The 16,522-nt window shown below is 40.5% G+C and overlaps 1 protein-coding gene across 2 annotated transcripts in view; it reads right to left on the bottom strand.

Moving 5' to 3' along the window:
• WDR27 (WD repeat domain 27) overlaps nucleotides 1-16,522 on the bottom strand; it is a 608,839-nt gene that overhangs the window by 526,289 nt on the left and 66,028 nt on the right. For both annotated transcript variants that reach the window (XM_073627863.1, XM_073627864.1), the window contains 4 exons: nucleotides 13,959-14,066; nucleotides 12,979-13,030; nucleotides 4,719-4,789; nucleotides 4,418-4,538 (listed from right to left, as the gene is read on the bottom strand). In XM_073627863.1, the coding sequence (XP_073483964.1) occupies nucleotides 4,418-4,538; nucleotides 4,719-4,789; nucleotides 12,979-13,030; nucleotides 13,959-14,066 (352 nt within the window). The remainder of the gene's footprint in view (nucleotides 1-4,417; nucleotides 4,539-4,718; nucleotides 4,790-12,978; nucleotides 13,031-13,958; nucleotides 14,067-16,522) is intronic.

Below are 16,522 nucleotides of genomic sequence, written 5' to 3'. Positions count from 1 at the left end.
GGTTTATTATCAATAATAAGATAGTATATGAGTAAAAAAAAAAAAAGTATATACAGTGGGGACGGAAAGTGTTCAGACCCCCTTAAATTTTTCACTCTTTGTTATATTGCAGCCATTTGCTAAAATTATTTAAGTTCATTTTTTTCCTCATTAATGTACACACAGCACCCCATATTGACAGAAAAACACAGAATTGTTGACATTTTTGCAGATTTATTAAAAAAGAAAAACTGAAATATCACATGGTCCTAAGTATTCAGACCCTTTGCTCAGTATTTGGTAGAAGCACCCTTTTGATCTAATACAGCCATGAGTCTTTTTGGGAAAGATGCAACAAGTTTTTCACACCTGGATTTGGGGATCCTCTGCCATTCCTCCTTGCAGATCCTCTACAGTTCTGTCAGGTTGGATGGTAAACGCTGGTGGACAGCCATTTTTAGGTCTCTCCAGAGATGCTCAATTGGGTTTAAGTCAGGGCTCTGGCTGGGCCATTCAAGAACAGTCACGGAGTTGTTGTGAAGCCACTCCTTCATTATTTTAGCTGTGTGCTTAGGGTCATTGTCTTGTTGGAAGGTAAACTTTCGGCCCAGTCTGAGGTCCTGAGCACTCTGGAGAAGGTTTTCGTCCAGGATATCCCTGTACTTGGCCGCATTCATCTTTCCCTTGATTGCAACCAGTTGTCCTGTCCCTGCAGCTGAAAAACACCCCCACAGCATGATGCTGCCACCACCATGCTTCACTGTTGGGACTGTATTGGACAGGTGATGAGCAGTGCCTGGTTTTCTCCACACATACGGCTTAGAATTAAGGCCAAAAGGTTCTATCTTGGTCTCATCAGACCAGAGAATCTTATTTCCCACCATCTTAGAGTCCTTCAGGTGTTTTTTAGCAAACTCCATGAGGGCTTTCATGTGTCTTGCACTGAGGAGAGGCTTCTGTCGGGCCACTCTGCCAAAAAGCCCCGACTGGTGCAGGGCTGCAGTGATGGTTGACTTTCTACAACTTTCTCCCATCTCCCGACTGCATCTCTGGAGATCAGCCACAGTGATCTTTGGGTTCTTCGTTACCTCTCTCACCAAGGCTCTTCTCCCCTCGATAGCTCAGTTTGGCAGGATGGCCAGCTCTAGGAAGGGTTCTGGTCCTGCCAAACATCTTCCATTTAAGGATTATGGAGGCCACTGTGCTCTTAGGAACCTTAAGTGCAGCAGAAATTTTTTGTAACCTTGGCCAGATCTGTGCCTTGCCACAATTCTGTCTCTGAGTTCTTCAGGCAGTTCCTTTGAACTCATGATTCTCATTTGCTCTGACATGTACTGTGAGCTGTAAGGTCTTATATAGACAGGTGTGTGGCTTTCCTAATCAAGTCCAATCAGTATAATTAAACACAGCTGGACTCAAATGAAGGTGCAGAACCATCTCAAGGATGATCAGAAGAAATGGACAGCACCTGAGTTAAATATGAGTGTCACAGCAAAGGGTCTGAATACTTAGGACCATGTGATATTTCAGTTTTTCTTTTTTAATAAACCTGCAAAAATGTCAACAATTCTGTGTTTTTCTGTCAGTATGGGGTGCTGTATGTACATTAATGAGGAAAAAATGAACTTAAATGATTTTAGCAACAAATGGCTGCAATATAACAAAGAGTGAAAAATTTAAGGGGGTCTGAATACTTTCCGTCCCCACTGTATATTGTAGCGGGGGGGGGGGGGGGGGGGGGCTGTGAAACAGGTTAAAATTACAGGGAAAGTGATTGATGGGATATATGTTCCTCCACTGATTCTTAGATTTGCAATCTAAGATAATACCAGCAAAGACTTCAGGGTAAAGAAGGATAGTTCTTTATCCTGTATTGGTAAAGTCCGTTCCAGGGCTGGTTTTATTGGGATTCTGATAGAGATCTGGGTGGGACAGACTCCCAAGTCCATGGACCGCAATTTAATGTTTTCTTTTCAGGTCTTAATTAAGGCAGCTGGTCCTAGCGCTCAGGGAGAGAGTGTGTGTCTCCATGTGAGGAGGCAACTAGGAGCATGGCTGCTTATCCCTGACTTTTTGTAAGGACACTTACTACAAAACCAAGGACTGATCAGACTATGGACACAGTAAGGCTCGGTAGAGCAGAAGTTTTTTTTTTTATGGCAAGATGCCTTTTTTCTTCTGTTTGGGAATATCCTGTGGATTAAACATTATGTTTTCCTAAAGAAACTGTGAGTTTGTCCCTGCATTGAGTCTGATCCCCCTACAAAATATATATATATCTCAAATTTTCGAGTGGAAAATGAGGGCTTGTGAGCTGGGCTACCTGGGAGTGGGGGGGGCGAGCGGGTGGGCTTGATCGGGAGCCGTTCTCCCAGTTGTACTGCGGCAGAATGGCACGGCTGGGCAAAACAACGTTATGTAATGTTGCTTCGCCCTGTGGCCACGGAGCCGATGCGAGTGCCCGGCGGTCGCAATCACCGCCGGGCTCCTGCAATCGCTCGGGGCACGCGGAGAAATGGGATCTGTGCATGTAAACAGTTTCCGGTTCTCTGAGGGGAGAAGTGACAGATCGTCTGTTCATACAGAGTATGAACAGCGATCTATCTCTTCCCCTACACAGTCCACTCCCCCTTCAGTTAGAACCCACACTAGGGAACACAATTAACCCCTTGATCGCCCCCTAGTGTTAACCCCTTCCCTGCCAGTGACATTTTTACAGTAATCAATGCATTATTATAGCACTGATCGTTGTAAAAATGCCAATGGTCCTGAAAATGTGTCAAAATTGTCCGTGTCCGCTATAATGTCGCAGTCCCGATAAAAATCGCAGATCGCCGCCATTACTAGTAAAAAAAAAAAAAATAATAAAAATGCCATAAAACTATCCCCTATTTTGTACACGCTATAACTTTTGCGCAAACCAATCAATAATACGCTTATTATTGATTGGTATTATTTTTTTTTTTTTGTTACCAAAAATGTGTAGAAGAATACATATCGACCTAAACTGAGGAAAAAAAATAGTTTTTTTTTATATAATTTTTGGGGGATGTTTTATTATAGCAAAAAGTAAAAAATATTGCATTTTTTTCAAAATTGTTGCTTTTTTTTGTTTGTTTATAGCGCAAAGAATAAAAATCGCAGAAAGCTCTATTTGTGGGAAGAAAAGGACGTCATTTTTTTTTGGGTGCAAGGTCGCACGACCGCACAATTGTCAGTTAAAGAGACGCAGTGCCGAATCGCAAAAAGTGCTCTGGTCAGAAAGGGGGTAAAATCTTCTGGGGCTAAAGTGGTTAAAGGTGGAAAAAGTTCTAAATGTATTTATCTTTGTCTCATTTTTTTAAATAACCGAAAAATGACATTTTATATCCACTGTGTGTATCCTATCTATCTATCTATCTATCTATCTATCTATCTATCTATCTATCTATCTATCTATCTATCTATCTATCTAAGTTTCTATTGCATGAAATATAGACTACCACTGCTCACCTCCTGCTGAAAATGATAGTTACCTGGTAGTCTTCCCAAACCTCTGATTTAGAACATGATTGCAGCAGTTTAAATCAGAGTGATGTCAGAACTCTATTAAATACTTGTTCATGGACAGTAATTCACATTTTTTAAGCCATTACTTTAACATAAAAGCCAGGAAACTATGGCCGGATCTAGGGGGGTGCTGGGGTGGGCTAAGGGGTTCTGGGGGGGCTGTGCCCCCCCACCCCCCACCCCAGAATTTAGTTGTGCCCCTCCCCAGGGATATTGTGCCTGGCCCTTAGCTGATCAGGGATATGGACTGGTGGCAGTATGTTAAAAATTATATAATTGTTATTCATTTTTATTTTTTATTTTATTTCTAACCTTTCTTTTCTTTACCAAATTTTTACATACTTTCATCAGTGTATTTTAGTGTCACCATATAAAACTGTACTAGTCTGAGGGGGTGTTAAAGGATGGTTTTCTTTTTTTTTTTTCTTTTTTTAACGCATTGATTGCTGTTACAGTGATGTTTTAAACTTTCATCAATGGGTTACATTCATACCACTTTGATTTACTACTGTGTGCTGTGATTGGCCCACAGCTATCAGATGGCACAGTGTGCTGTGATTGGGCCAGATACCATGTGATAGCTGTGAACCAATCACAGCAAATTCATTCATATAGCTTTGTTGACATTGTGATCATGTGATCGCTATCCCTAGCCACCGAAAGTGACTGGGTACCAGAAGCCTAACAGTCACCACTCTCTGCTCAGAGCAGACTGGAAACTGAGCAGTCAGTGGTCATGCAGGCTTAGGGCCAGCGGGGGACAGCTTCAGCATTGATCAGATGAATGTTTGTCTTTTTACTATGCCCCTCCTTTAAAGTATTACTAATGGGGTCATATAATAAAAGGTAATTGATAACGGACATATAATATTGGCAGAGTTTAATATACCTGAGCTTCCAGACTGTCCAAAATTTTCACACTGATTGTAAAATTTCAGTTTCTGCTTTTGAAGTTCAATATTGCACAGGCAGCGAAAACGATGTCCTTTTACCAAACTAAAGGCTCGTAACTGAAAGAAAGATTAACAATTCATGTTCAATTCAATGTATCTGATCTAATAAGCAATTTTGCCACTGATATGTTTGTCTTGAGATAAACAAGTAACTAGAGACACTCAAATATACCATTTTTTTTTTTTTTTTTTTATAATTCAAGCACTAATATAAAATTATTTGAACTGGAATTTTACCATTCCATCAGCGCATCCCGTAACCAGCTGCTCATTTTCTTCATCAATGTACATCTTTAAAAGAGGGAAAGCTATCAAGACAAAACAAAAAAGTCTCACAAACTATAGAATAGGGTATGCAGAAGAGAAAAAAACAGCAAATGGGGATGTGGCTAGGTGCAGCCTACCTCTACCCCACATCTAAACACTATGGTTTGAAGAACTTCTGTGTAGCACTGTAAGGAGGAAAGCATCTGAACAACAGTTCTTCTGAGAGTTCTTCTCTCAGTCAGTACTCTCAGATTCTTAAAATTATGCCTCATTGAGAGTAATTGACAGGAACACACTTTCCTTCCCAGATTGATAGCCGGCAAGCCCCAGGTCCAGCAACATCTCAGCCGCAACAGCAAAAGGACCCTGAAGCCACTGACTAAGCAGGGAGAGAGAAAAGAACCACTCTGACCTGAGTAACGTCTTCATCTACTTCCAAAGCAAAAGTAAGTGAAAGATCTCATCATACACTGGAAGCTCACAGCAATGGTATCAATAACTTTAAGTGCAAAAGACAGTGCAACTATAAACGTTAGATGGATCATAAACAGTTCATAGGTCCATGAGGAGGGAATGGTGGGGGTTATAAAGGCGGCAGCTGTCCTCAGAGAAAGCCAACTTTGTATATGGGATAGAAAAGGGAAGACACAAGAAGCGCCACCTAAGTGCAGTATTAAAAGCAGGATTTAATGGCAAGGTACATAAAATCACTCACATGTGCGTGATTTTTTTTGTACCTTGCCATTAAATCCTGCTTTTAATACTGCACTTAGGTGGCACTTCCTGTGTCTTCCCTTTTCGAACCCTTACTGCAGCTCTGCGAAGGGGTAGGGCATCCCTTTCCTGCTCTGAGAACCCAGTATCAGAACAGCAGTTTAAAATGTATTTTTTATCTGTGCATAACTCATAGAAAGTTCTCCAGTAAGCTCCCTAAAACCCAACCTGAAAAATTTGAATAATCTGGGGATTTTCCCATATCTGCTATATTGAAAATAAAATGGGTACAATTGCTAAGGTTTACAGTAAATTCGTTGATTCAAACGATAATTTTGAAGACATTTTTAAAACTCAAAATATAGCTCAGGAAGACAGATCAATGCTAACAACATCAAGCTTTTTTTGCATTCTCAATATAGTCTCTTTGCCAGACCACAGGCAGTATTTATCCCAAATATTTAAAGCATAAGTTCACCTTTAAAAAAAAAATAATAATAAATGCACATTTTTTTGCAAGTAAAAAATGTGTATTTTCCAATTTTTTGGTTTTGGGAGTCTGGAAAGCATGGCCATGCAGGATTTGCTGTTGCCATGCAGGATTCCTGCCAACTTGTCAGTGTATCTACAGCGACTTGCAAAAGTATTCACCCTCCACCTCCCCTTGGCTTTTTACCTATTTTGTTAAATTACAGCCTTTAGTTCAACTTTTTTTAATCTGAATTACATGTGATGGATCAGAACACAATAGTCTAAGTTGGTGAAGTAAAATTAGAAAAAAATATATACATAAAACTATTTTTCAGAAATAAAAAACTGCTAATTGGCATGTGCGTATGTATTCACCCCCTTTGTTATGAAGCCCATAAAAAGCTCTGGTGCAACCAATTACCTCCAGAAGTCACATAATTAGTGAAATGATGTCCACCTGTGTGCAATCTAAGTGTCACATGACCTGTCATTACATATACACACCTTTTTGAAAGGCCCCAGAGGCTGCAACACCTAAGCAAGAGGCACCACTAACCAAACACTGCCATGAAGACAAAGGAACTCTCCAAACAAGGGACAATGTTGTTCAGAAGTACAAGTCAGGGTTAGGTTATAAAAAAATATCAAAATCTTTGATGATCCCTAGGAGTACCTTCAAATCTATCATAACCAAATGGAAATATGGCACAAACATGGCAAACCTACCAAGAGACAGCCGCACACCAAAACTCACGGACCGGGCAAGGAGAGCACAGAGACCTAAGGTAACCTTGGAGGAGCTGCAGAGTTCCGCAGCAGAGACTGGAGTACCTGTACAAGGGATGACAATAAGCCGTACGCGCCATAGAGTTGGGCTTTATGGCTGAGTGGCCAGAAGAAAGCCATTACTTTCAGCAAAAAACAAAATGGCATGTTTTGAGTTTGCAAAAAGGCATGTGGGAGACTCCCAAAATGTATGGAGGAAGGTGCTCTGGTCTGATGAGACTAAAATTAAACTTTTTGGCCAGCAAAGAAAACGCTATGTCTGGCGCAAACCCAACACATCACCCAAAGAACACCATCCCCACAGTGAAACATGGTGGTGGCAGCATCATGCTGTGGGGATGTTTTTCAGCAGTCGGGACTGGGAAACTGGTCAGAGTTGGGGGAAAGATGGATGGTGCTAAATACAGGGATATTCTTGAGCAAAACCTGTACCACTCTGTGTCTGATTTGAGGCTAGGACAGAGGTTCACCTTCCAGCAGGACAATGACCCCAAGCACACTGCTAAAGCAACACTTGAGTGGTTTAGGGGAAACATGTAAATGTGTTGGAATTGCCTAGTCAAAGCCCAGACCTCAATCCAATAGAAAATCTGTGGTCAGACTTAAAGTTTGGTGTTCACAAGTGTAAACCACCCAACTTGAAGGAGCTGGAGCAGTTATGCAAGGAGGAATGGGCAAAAATCCCAGTGGTAAGATGTGGCAAGCTCATAGAGACAAAAGGTGGCTCAACAAAGTATTGACTTTAGGGGGGTGAATAGTTATGCACATTGACTTTTTCTGTTATTTTGTCCTTCTTGTTTGCTTCACAATAAAAAAAAAAAATCTTCAAAGTTGTGGGCATGATCTATAAATTAAATGATGCAAATCCTCAAACAATCCATGTTAATTCCAGGTTGTGAGGCAACAAAACACATTAAATGCCAAGGGGGGTGAATACTTTTGCAAGGCACTGTATGTGCTTATACCTTGTACGGGCAGGCAGATACTCACTGACAGGAAGAATCAATGAACTAGCATATCGCTCAACAGCGCCATGGTAGTTCGACAAGCCGACAGCTTCAAAGGCGGTCGGGACTTGTAGTTTCCCATTCACAGAATACTGTAAAGGAGTGACATGGCCAGGCAGGCAGAGCCCTGCACAGCCTCATTATTTTTAAATTGTGACAGCTAGTGGGGGGAGAAAATCCCCTGCTAGCTGTCACCGGGGGATGGGGGGGGGGGGGACAGGGATCGCTCTTTTCATAACATGTTACACCCTGAATATGGGTGTAACATGTTACGAAAGGTGAACTTTTCATTTACATACCTACCACCATCTGTGTCTGATGAGGACTTTCTGACCCCCAAAGGTATATTATTTTAGCTACAACATTAAACAGAATTCCATATAAATGTAAATGTTTATGACCCTAATCACTACCAGCATGCCTTTCTAAAGAAAGCGTATCAAGCTGTTAAGACCATTCAACAAGAATAAAGTATGTCTGGGGGTCATTTCACTGCCATTGCTGGCCCACTTGCAGTAAGGCACCATGAGGTAGTTTAACTCTATAGCATCTAAAAAAAACGTACAAAAACAATTTAGGGTGAACTGCACCTTTAAAGGTACGCATCAGAAGCATATTACCAGGCAACACATACAGTAGATTGCTAGAGCTTCTCATTTTAATAGTAAAGAACAATTTTTTAAATGTTCCCCTGGAGGCTTAGGATAAGTTCACGTTTACAAATAAAAAATATGAGTGTGTGTAATGCCACGCTCCTGCAGACTGTCTGTATAGCTGTCTGCCCGTACCTGTGATACAGGCAGGCAGTTACTTAATGGCAAGAAGCTTAATGAACTATCTAGATTGCTCATTAGTGCCCTGGTAGTTCTTTGAGAACTACAAGCCACCATCCACAAAGCATGATGGTATTTGTAGTTCATTAAATCACAGGGATCTGTGAATCAATGACACGGTTATGTGGGTTGAGCCCCACATGGCTGCACTCTTTGAATTGTGACAGCGAGTACGGAGAGAAGATCCCTGGCTTGCTGTCATGGGAGGGGGGGATCGGGAGGAGAGGATTCAGATGCTGACCATGTTACACCCTAAATATGGGTGTAACATGTAACCTGTTCAGAAAGGTGAACTTATACTCTATAAAAAAAAAAAAATCAGCTCTGGCTGCACTACATACCTTTTATCAGGAACTGTCCTTCGCAGTACCTCTCTTCTTGGCCACAAGGTGTTCTCAGTCTTTTAGATTTCACTTCGTCTAGCGTCACTCAACCCCCAAAAGACTGAGAAAAGTCTGAAAGTGTAAGGTGTCATGGCCCCTCTCCCCAAACATGGCACCCTGCACTTACAGTGTACTGATGGAGATTGGCGCTTTTCTCATCATACAGGACTGCCCTCTGTCAGGAGAAAACCGAAGAGGAAGAGGACCCAGTATGTTACGTAACAAAGAAAATGTAATATCAACAATAAGTACTTGTACACTTCTTCTATTCACTTTCACAATTTACCATGTGCGTTGCTGGTTTTTTTAGTGTCCACTGTCCAGCTTTCTGTTATGTTCAGAGTTAATGACCACTATGGCTGCAACTAATGATTATTTTAATAATCAATTAGTTGGCCGATTATTTTTTCGATGAACTGGATAAAAACCTCAGTTTGGTATATAATTTAGCTAATATGCAAAGTGTAAAAAAAGACAATTTATTCTATATGCAATTTATATGCATATATCTATATGCAGTGGTTAAATTTAAATAACCAGCTATATGGTTGGGGAACAAAATATCTAATCCACTCTGAGCATAATTATAGCGCATGGCTCTTCTGGAAGTGAAGAACATGAAGTACTGCAGTGTGGAATGTGGCAAGATAGCTGCTTGGAGGTATCCAGGACCATCGAGGGAGCACAAGCAGCCGGCATTGAGGCCCGTTCGTAAGTAGGAGTCATTCGTAAGTCGGGGACCCCATATATCTCTAGCCAATCCTAGGACGGGTGACATGTATCAAAATCCCCAGACAAGGGGAGGGGCTTAAGTGACGGCGCGTGGCAGGGGAACAACACACAGCTATTGAAATTAAAAGCTGTGATGTTCCCTGCTCTGATCATCCAGCCGGCGGCTCTCCTCTCTTCCCCTCCACAGGTAGGCTGCATGGTGGGCACAAACTGCATGGGGCACAGGCTGCATGGTGGGCACAAACTGTATGGGACACAGACTGCATGATGGGCACAGGCTGCATTGCACACAGGCTGCATGGTGGGCACAGGCTGCATGGGACACAGGCTGCATTGATGGGCACAGGCTGCATTGGTGGGCACAGGCTGCATTGGTGGGCACAGGCTGCATTGGTGGGCACAGGCTGCATCATTGGGCGGACATGGATAAAGTTGTTAATATTTTTATAACTTAGCTCTGCATAAAACATTTAAGTGTCATTTCATGAGATAATTTATGAGGGCAGGTTTAGGGGCAGGGCAGGGTAGGGGTTGGGCGGAGCAACTGTTGGTGAGTAACCCTTGAGGCTTGGCTAGTAGCTCAGGACTTGAAATTTTGAGCCATATATATATATATATATATATATATATATATATATATATTCATGGCCAAAATTGTTGGCACTCCAGAAATTTTTCCAGAAAATCAAGTATTTCTCACAGAAAAGTACTGCAGTAACACGTTTTGCTATACACATGTTTATTCCGTTTGTGTGTATTGGAACAAAACAAAAAAAGGGAGGAAAAAAAAAGCAAATTTGACATAATGTCACACAAAATTCCAAAAATGGGCTGGTCAAAATTCTTGGCACCCTTTCAGAATTGTGGATAAATAAGATCGTTTCAAGCATGTGATGCTCCTTTAAACTCACCTGGGGCAAGTAACAGGTGTGGGCAATATAAAAATCACACCTGAAAGCAGATAAAAAGGAGAGAAGTTCACTTAGTCTTTGCATTGTGTGTCTGTGTGTGCCACACTAAGCATGGACAACAGAAAAAGGAGAAGAGAACTGTCTGAGGACTTATCAACAATATCAAGAATCTCAAGGTTACAAGTCCATCTCCAGAGATCTAGATTTGCCTTTGTCCACAGTGCGCAACATTATCAAGAAGTTTGCAACCCATGGCACTGTAGCTAATCTCTCTGGGCGTGGACGGAAGAGAAAAACTGATGAAAGGTTGCAACGCAGGATAGTCCGGATGGTGGATAAGCAGCCCCAAACAAGTTCCAAAGAAATTCAAGCTGTCCTCCAGGCTCAGGGAGCATCAGTGTCAACGCGAACTATCCGTGGACATTTAAAGGAAATGAAACGCTATGGCAGGAGACCCAGGAGGACCCCACTGCTGACAGACATAAAAAAGCAAGACTACAGTTTGCCAAAATGTACTTGAGTAAGCCAAAATCCTTCTGGGAAAACATCTTGTGGACAGATGAGACCAAGATAGAGCTTTTTGGTAAAGCACATCATTCTACTGTTTACAGAAAACAGAATGAGGCCTACAAAGAATAGAACACAATAACTTCAGTGAAATATGGTGGAGGTTCAATGATGTTTTGGGGTTGTTTTGCTGCCTCTGGCACTGGGTGCCTTGAATGTGTGCAAGGCATCATGAAATCTGAGGATTACCAAAGGATTTTGGGTCGCACTGTAGAGCCCAGTGTCAAAAAGCTGGGTTTGCGTCCGAGATCTTGGGTCTTCCAGCACGACAATGACCCCAAACATACGTCAAAAAGCACCCAGAAATGGATGGCAACAAAGCGCTGGAGAGTTCTAAAGTGGCCAGCAATGAGTCCAGATCTAAATCCCATTGAACACCTGTGGAGAGATCTTAAAATTGCTGTTTGGGAAAAGGCGCCCTTTCAATAAGAGAGATCTGGAGCAGTTTGCAAAGGAAGAGTGGTCCAAAATTCCGAGTGAGAGGTGTAAGAAGCTTATTGATGGTTATAGGAAGCAACTGACTCAGTTATTTTTTCCAAAGGGTGTGCAACCAAATATTAAGTTAAGGGTGCCAAGAATTTTGACCAGTCCATTTTTGGAGTTTTGTGTGACATTATGTCCAATTTGCTTTTTTCCTCCCTTTTTTTTGTTTTGTTCCAATACACACAAAGGGAATAAACATGTGTATAGCAAAACATGCAAACACTGCAATACTTTTCTGTGAGAAATACTTGATTTTCTGGAAAAATTTCTTGGGTGCCAACAATTTCGGTCATGACTAATATATATATATATATATATATATATATATATACACACACACACACATTATTAGGGGTTGAATCTGGTACATAATATCAGACTCAGAGAGGAAAAGAATGTATTTAAAGAAATAAAAACTTAGGACATAAAACACTGTTTTGCAGATTTGCAGACAGGACTGTAATATAATATTACCTGCACCTGATGTCACTTATGCTGGCCATACATGAACAAAGTTTTCCTTCAAAAATGTTGGTTTTAATAACATTTGTACAATTTTATACTTGTTAGTGGGGTCAAATCGACGTTAGTTTTCAAAGGAGCAGAATGGAAAACTTTTCCCGATAGAACAAATTTTCTGCCAGTGTATGTGGTTCCAAAATTACATTCATTTTAAATTTGAATGTTAAAAGCAAGTGAAAATTTCAAATGACATTTAACCATTCATCGAATGTACGAATATTCTAGTCCAAAAATAAATACTTGTATGAACAGCATTAGACATTTAGTAGCAGCAGTACACGTTTTTATCACCTGTCATGATGGGGTTAAAAAACAAAATTTAGCCCTTTATCGTGCAAAACCAGCAGATATAAGGGGTTAATTTATACTGTGAAACGCTTCTGGCTCCTCCTGCCTTTAGAGTGCCCCTATAGCAAGCTGCAAAGTATAGTGTAGAGTGTCCCTATAGCAAGGTAAAAAAAAACTTCCTGCCATTAGAATCACTCACTTTCTTCTCCTGCCCAGGACTACATGTCCCATGAACATTGCTCCTCACACATTCACGAGCTCTCAGGCACTTACTGACATGCATAAATGGTGTACTGAGCTGTATGTGTGTTGCACCGTATTTTATGATATGTAAACGAATAATGCATTCTATATGCAGGCCAACTAACCGGCTGACCAACTAATCGATTACGGAAATAGTTGACAACTATTTTCATAATTGATTATAGTCGATTAGTTGTTTCAGCCCTAATGACCACATATGGTTTATTTGTTCACACTGCAAATAAACATAGAAAATAAAGCAATGAATTTCATTTGAGTAACATACATACCTGATATTATTCCAGACTGGTATACCAAATGTCCTGCACGGTAGTCCCATACCTATAATTATTTAATGTAAAAAAAATATTTGCAGGCAACAAGTGAAAGCAAGCATTTATTGCAATCCAGTAAATTGTGTAACAGTGCTTAAGTCAGATCATTTATCCTATTCTACCTTAATAAAAGTATTAGAAGGGTACAGTACTTCAGTCCTTCCTAAACGGTGTATCTTTCTTTCTGTTTTCACACTTCCAAGCCAGGAGTTTGAATATTGCCTTGTGTTTCTGTTTTTCTAATAGCAATTGGAAATGGTAAAATGTATGTAGATGTTGAATATTTAAAGGGTGTGTGGCACATCAGACAGTAGAAGACTAAAAATCTGAGTGTTAAAAATATAAAACTTATTTTTCAATGCAGTTTACAAGCGTAAAAATTGCTAAGGTATTTTATCACCACCTCTGTAGGCTTTATGTTCTGGCTTTATGGTTATACTCCAAAAATGCCATTCTCCTGACCATTTACTGTGCCCTTACTGATCACTAAAAAAAAAAAGTCTCACTGGACAATGGAATGAGAGTTGGTAAGGCTTAGCCAAAATAGAAAAGGAATTTGAAGCCCTAGTAGAAAATAATCAGAGAGAGCACAGAAGAAAGTTTTACAGCTAATAAAAGTAATAGCAAGCACCTTGTGGTATCTTTTTTTTTTTTTTTATTATTTATTTTTTAAACTGTAATTTTTAAAAGTGTAAAATGAAGTACAGGTTCCCTTTAAAATGAAACTTTGCCTTTTAACCCAAACAAAAAATTGATGTTTCCCACAGCTTCATTCATTTTCATAAAAAACACATGCCATACTTTCATAATTAGAATTCCTTATTTTGCTCAGTATCTGTTGTGTTCTGCTAACTCTGACAGCCCATTAATATTTCATATGATATTACTTTACCAAAGGAAGCAATAGATAGTTACACATTGTACTAGAGTATTACCGAAAAAGTTCTGTCCTCAGAAATGCACACAAGGAAACTATCAACCCAAAATTCAGCACCAGTCACCAGTCCCTGGTGTACTGCCAACTCTGCAAGTATTTCTTCTTTCTGTTACCAGAAAAAATAAGGACAGACAAAAAGCATTTTAACAATAATTTTTAAGCAGAGCATTAGACCAAAAAAAAAAAAAAACAACCCTATTCAATAACATGCCCATGATCACTTACAACAAATTTAATACATTGGATTTTAGCATCCATCATTTTGTTCACTTTCTATATTTTTCTTTTTTTCCAATCTGTTTTTATTGGGTTTAGGCCTCATGCACACTGTTTATGGTAAACGCTGTTTCCCCTGACAGGAGAAAATAAGCTTTGAGTCCTCATGCACACGGACGTTTTTACAGCTGCTTTTTTGAGCTTTTTTGCAGCTTAAAAAGGCCTGTCTATGTTAGTCTATGGCTTCATGCCCACCTAGGCGTTTTTGAGCTGCAAGTAGCATAGGCGTTTTTAAGCTGTAAAAAAAACCCAGGACCAGTGGGTTCTGAGAGACGTTTTTCAGCTGTAAAAACGCTCTAACGCTGAAAAACGCTCAAACGTCATTCACCAACGTTTTTTGACGTTTTTGATCCATTGAAAAAAAAAAAAAAAATTGGAAAAAAAAGAAAACAACGCTAAAAAACGCTATTGCAAAAACGCTGAAAAAAGTTTTAAAAAATCACTGCAAAGATACTGGCGTTTTCATAACATTATTTTAACAGCCTGTGTGCTTGAGACCTAAAAACTCACCCAAGCTGCATTGTTTTCAGACCAGTTTAGATGAGCTTAGCATAGTTTAGCAGCGTTCGGTGCTTGGGTGTTTATTTCATTGGCAAGTATTTTAACTTATTCTGGCCATTGAAATGAATAAATGCTAAAGTGCAAATGCATCTATCGGTGTCTTTAGCCACATTTGGCATTTGCGCTCAGTACTCTGCTGTTCTGAAATTTCCTCTAAAAGCCTATGGGGTTGATTTACTAAAACTGGAGCATGCAAAATCTGGTGCAGCTCTGCAAAGAAATCAATCAGCATCCAGGTTGTTTTTGTCAATGCTTAATTGAACAAGTTAAAGTTAGAAGCTAATTGCTACCATGCACAGCTACATCAGATTTAACACTCTCCAGGTTTAGTAAATCAGCCCATATGTGTGTATGGACACATAGGCTTTTATTGAAGTGCATTCAGGGGCTTAGGCAAAAAATGCCAAAAGCCCCAAAAACGTCAGATAACAAACAGGCAGATCTGTCAACCATCGGAGTATCAATGTCAATAGAAAACACTGTACTGTAATAAAGATACAGAAATATTGCAGCAGTGTTGTGTCTTTTATAAATCCACGTTTACACCATCTACAAGTCTTTTAACACCTTGTTTAAATATCACATGTCAGCCCTAAGGAATCCTATCTGTACCACTCAATGCCAGTGCAGCGGCCCGGTTGTTACGACATTGCAATGGGGTTACCAAAGGTCCTAACTTGCGTATAGACATAATTCCTTTACTTAGCATAGGGGTATGCCTAAGAGACAAAAGAGAAGAAAAGAGGAAGGAAGGTGAGGAGAAAAGGTGAGAATGAACAGGGTTAGTAGCCAAGAAAAGAGAAGAAAAGGTGAGAAAGAGGTCACTTTTCTTGGGTAGGGTTGCATTGATACCATTTGCGGTGTTGATACTGAGCATTTGCACGAGTATCAGTACTCATGCAAATGCTCCGATACCTGAAACCGATACTTACAGGCTCGATTCTTTCAGCTGACAGTGGGATTCCCCCACTGACAACTGAGATGTAAAAAAAAGAAAACAGCAATTATCGGTTGTTAAGGAGCGGGGCCGATGCGTCCTTAACAACCGATGACTCATTCAGCTGTCAGTGGGGTTCCGCTGTTGACAGCTGAAGTGTAAACTGAAATCCCGGCAATTGGAGCTCTCAAGTCTGAACAACTTTTCTCAGCCGAAAGATAAAATGAAACATTGTGTCTTTTTGTATCTTACTGTTTTTCTTCATCTACAGATCAAAAAGATGAACTTTGATCTGCAGTTGAAGTCAGTTTAAAACAACCTGTCAAGTAAAAAAAAATTTTTTTTTTTTTTTTTTTAATGTTCCTCTGTTTAACCCCTAATTTACTCTAATCAGCCTTAATTAACTTCTTATTATCCTCCATTTAAAGTGGTTATAAAGGCAGAGGGTTTATCTTAAAGGCGAAGTACAGCCAAAGCTCATTTGGCTGTACTTCTCCTATGGATCACAGGAGTGCAGTACGTTTTGCACTCCTGTGACCCGTTTTCAGCAGAGAGCAGGCTGAAGTCCGCTCTCTGCTGACGTCACAGAATCCGTCCATGCTCGGCGTCATCATGGCCATGGAGTCGGGATCCGCCCAGATCCCTGGACCAACACCCAGCTCAGCCTCTCAGCCTGAGAGCCTGAGACGGTCGCTCCCATCCCCTTCACAGCCCAGGACTCCAGTGAGCAAGGAAGGGGCAGAGCAGAGAGATGTGACTAACAGATCGGCAGTGTTCGATCACTCAGT

Source organism: Aquarana catesbeiana, linkage group LG04 (genome assembly GCF_042186555.1).
Source record: "Aquarana catesbeiana isolate 2022-GZ linkage group LG04, ASM4218655v1, whole genome shotgun sequence".
Lineage (NCBI taxonomy): Eukaryota > Metazoa > Chordata > Amphibia > Anura > Ranidae > Aquarana > Aquarana catesbeiana.
This window is presented reverse-complemented; position numbering and strand designations above follow the sequence as displayed.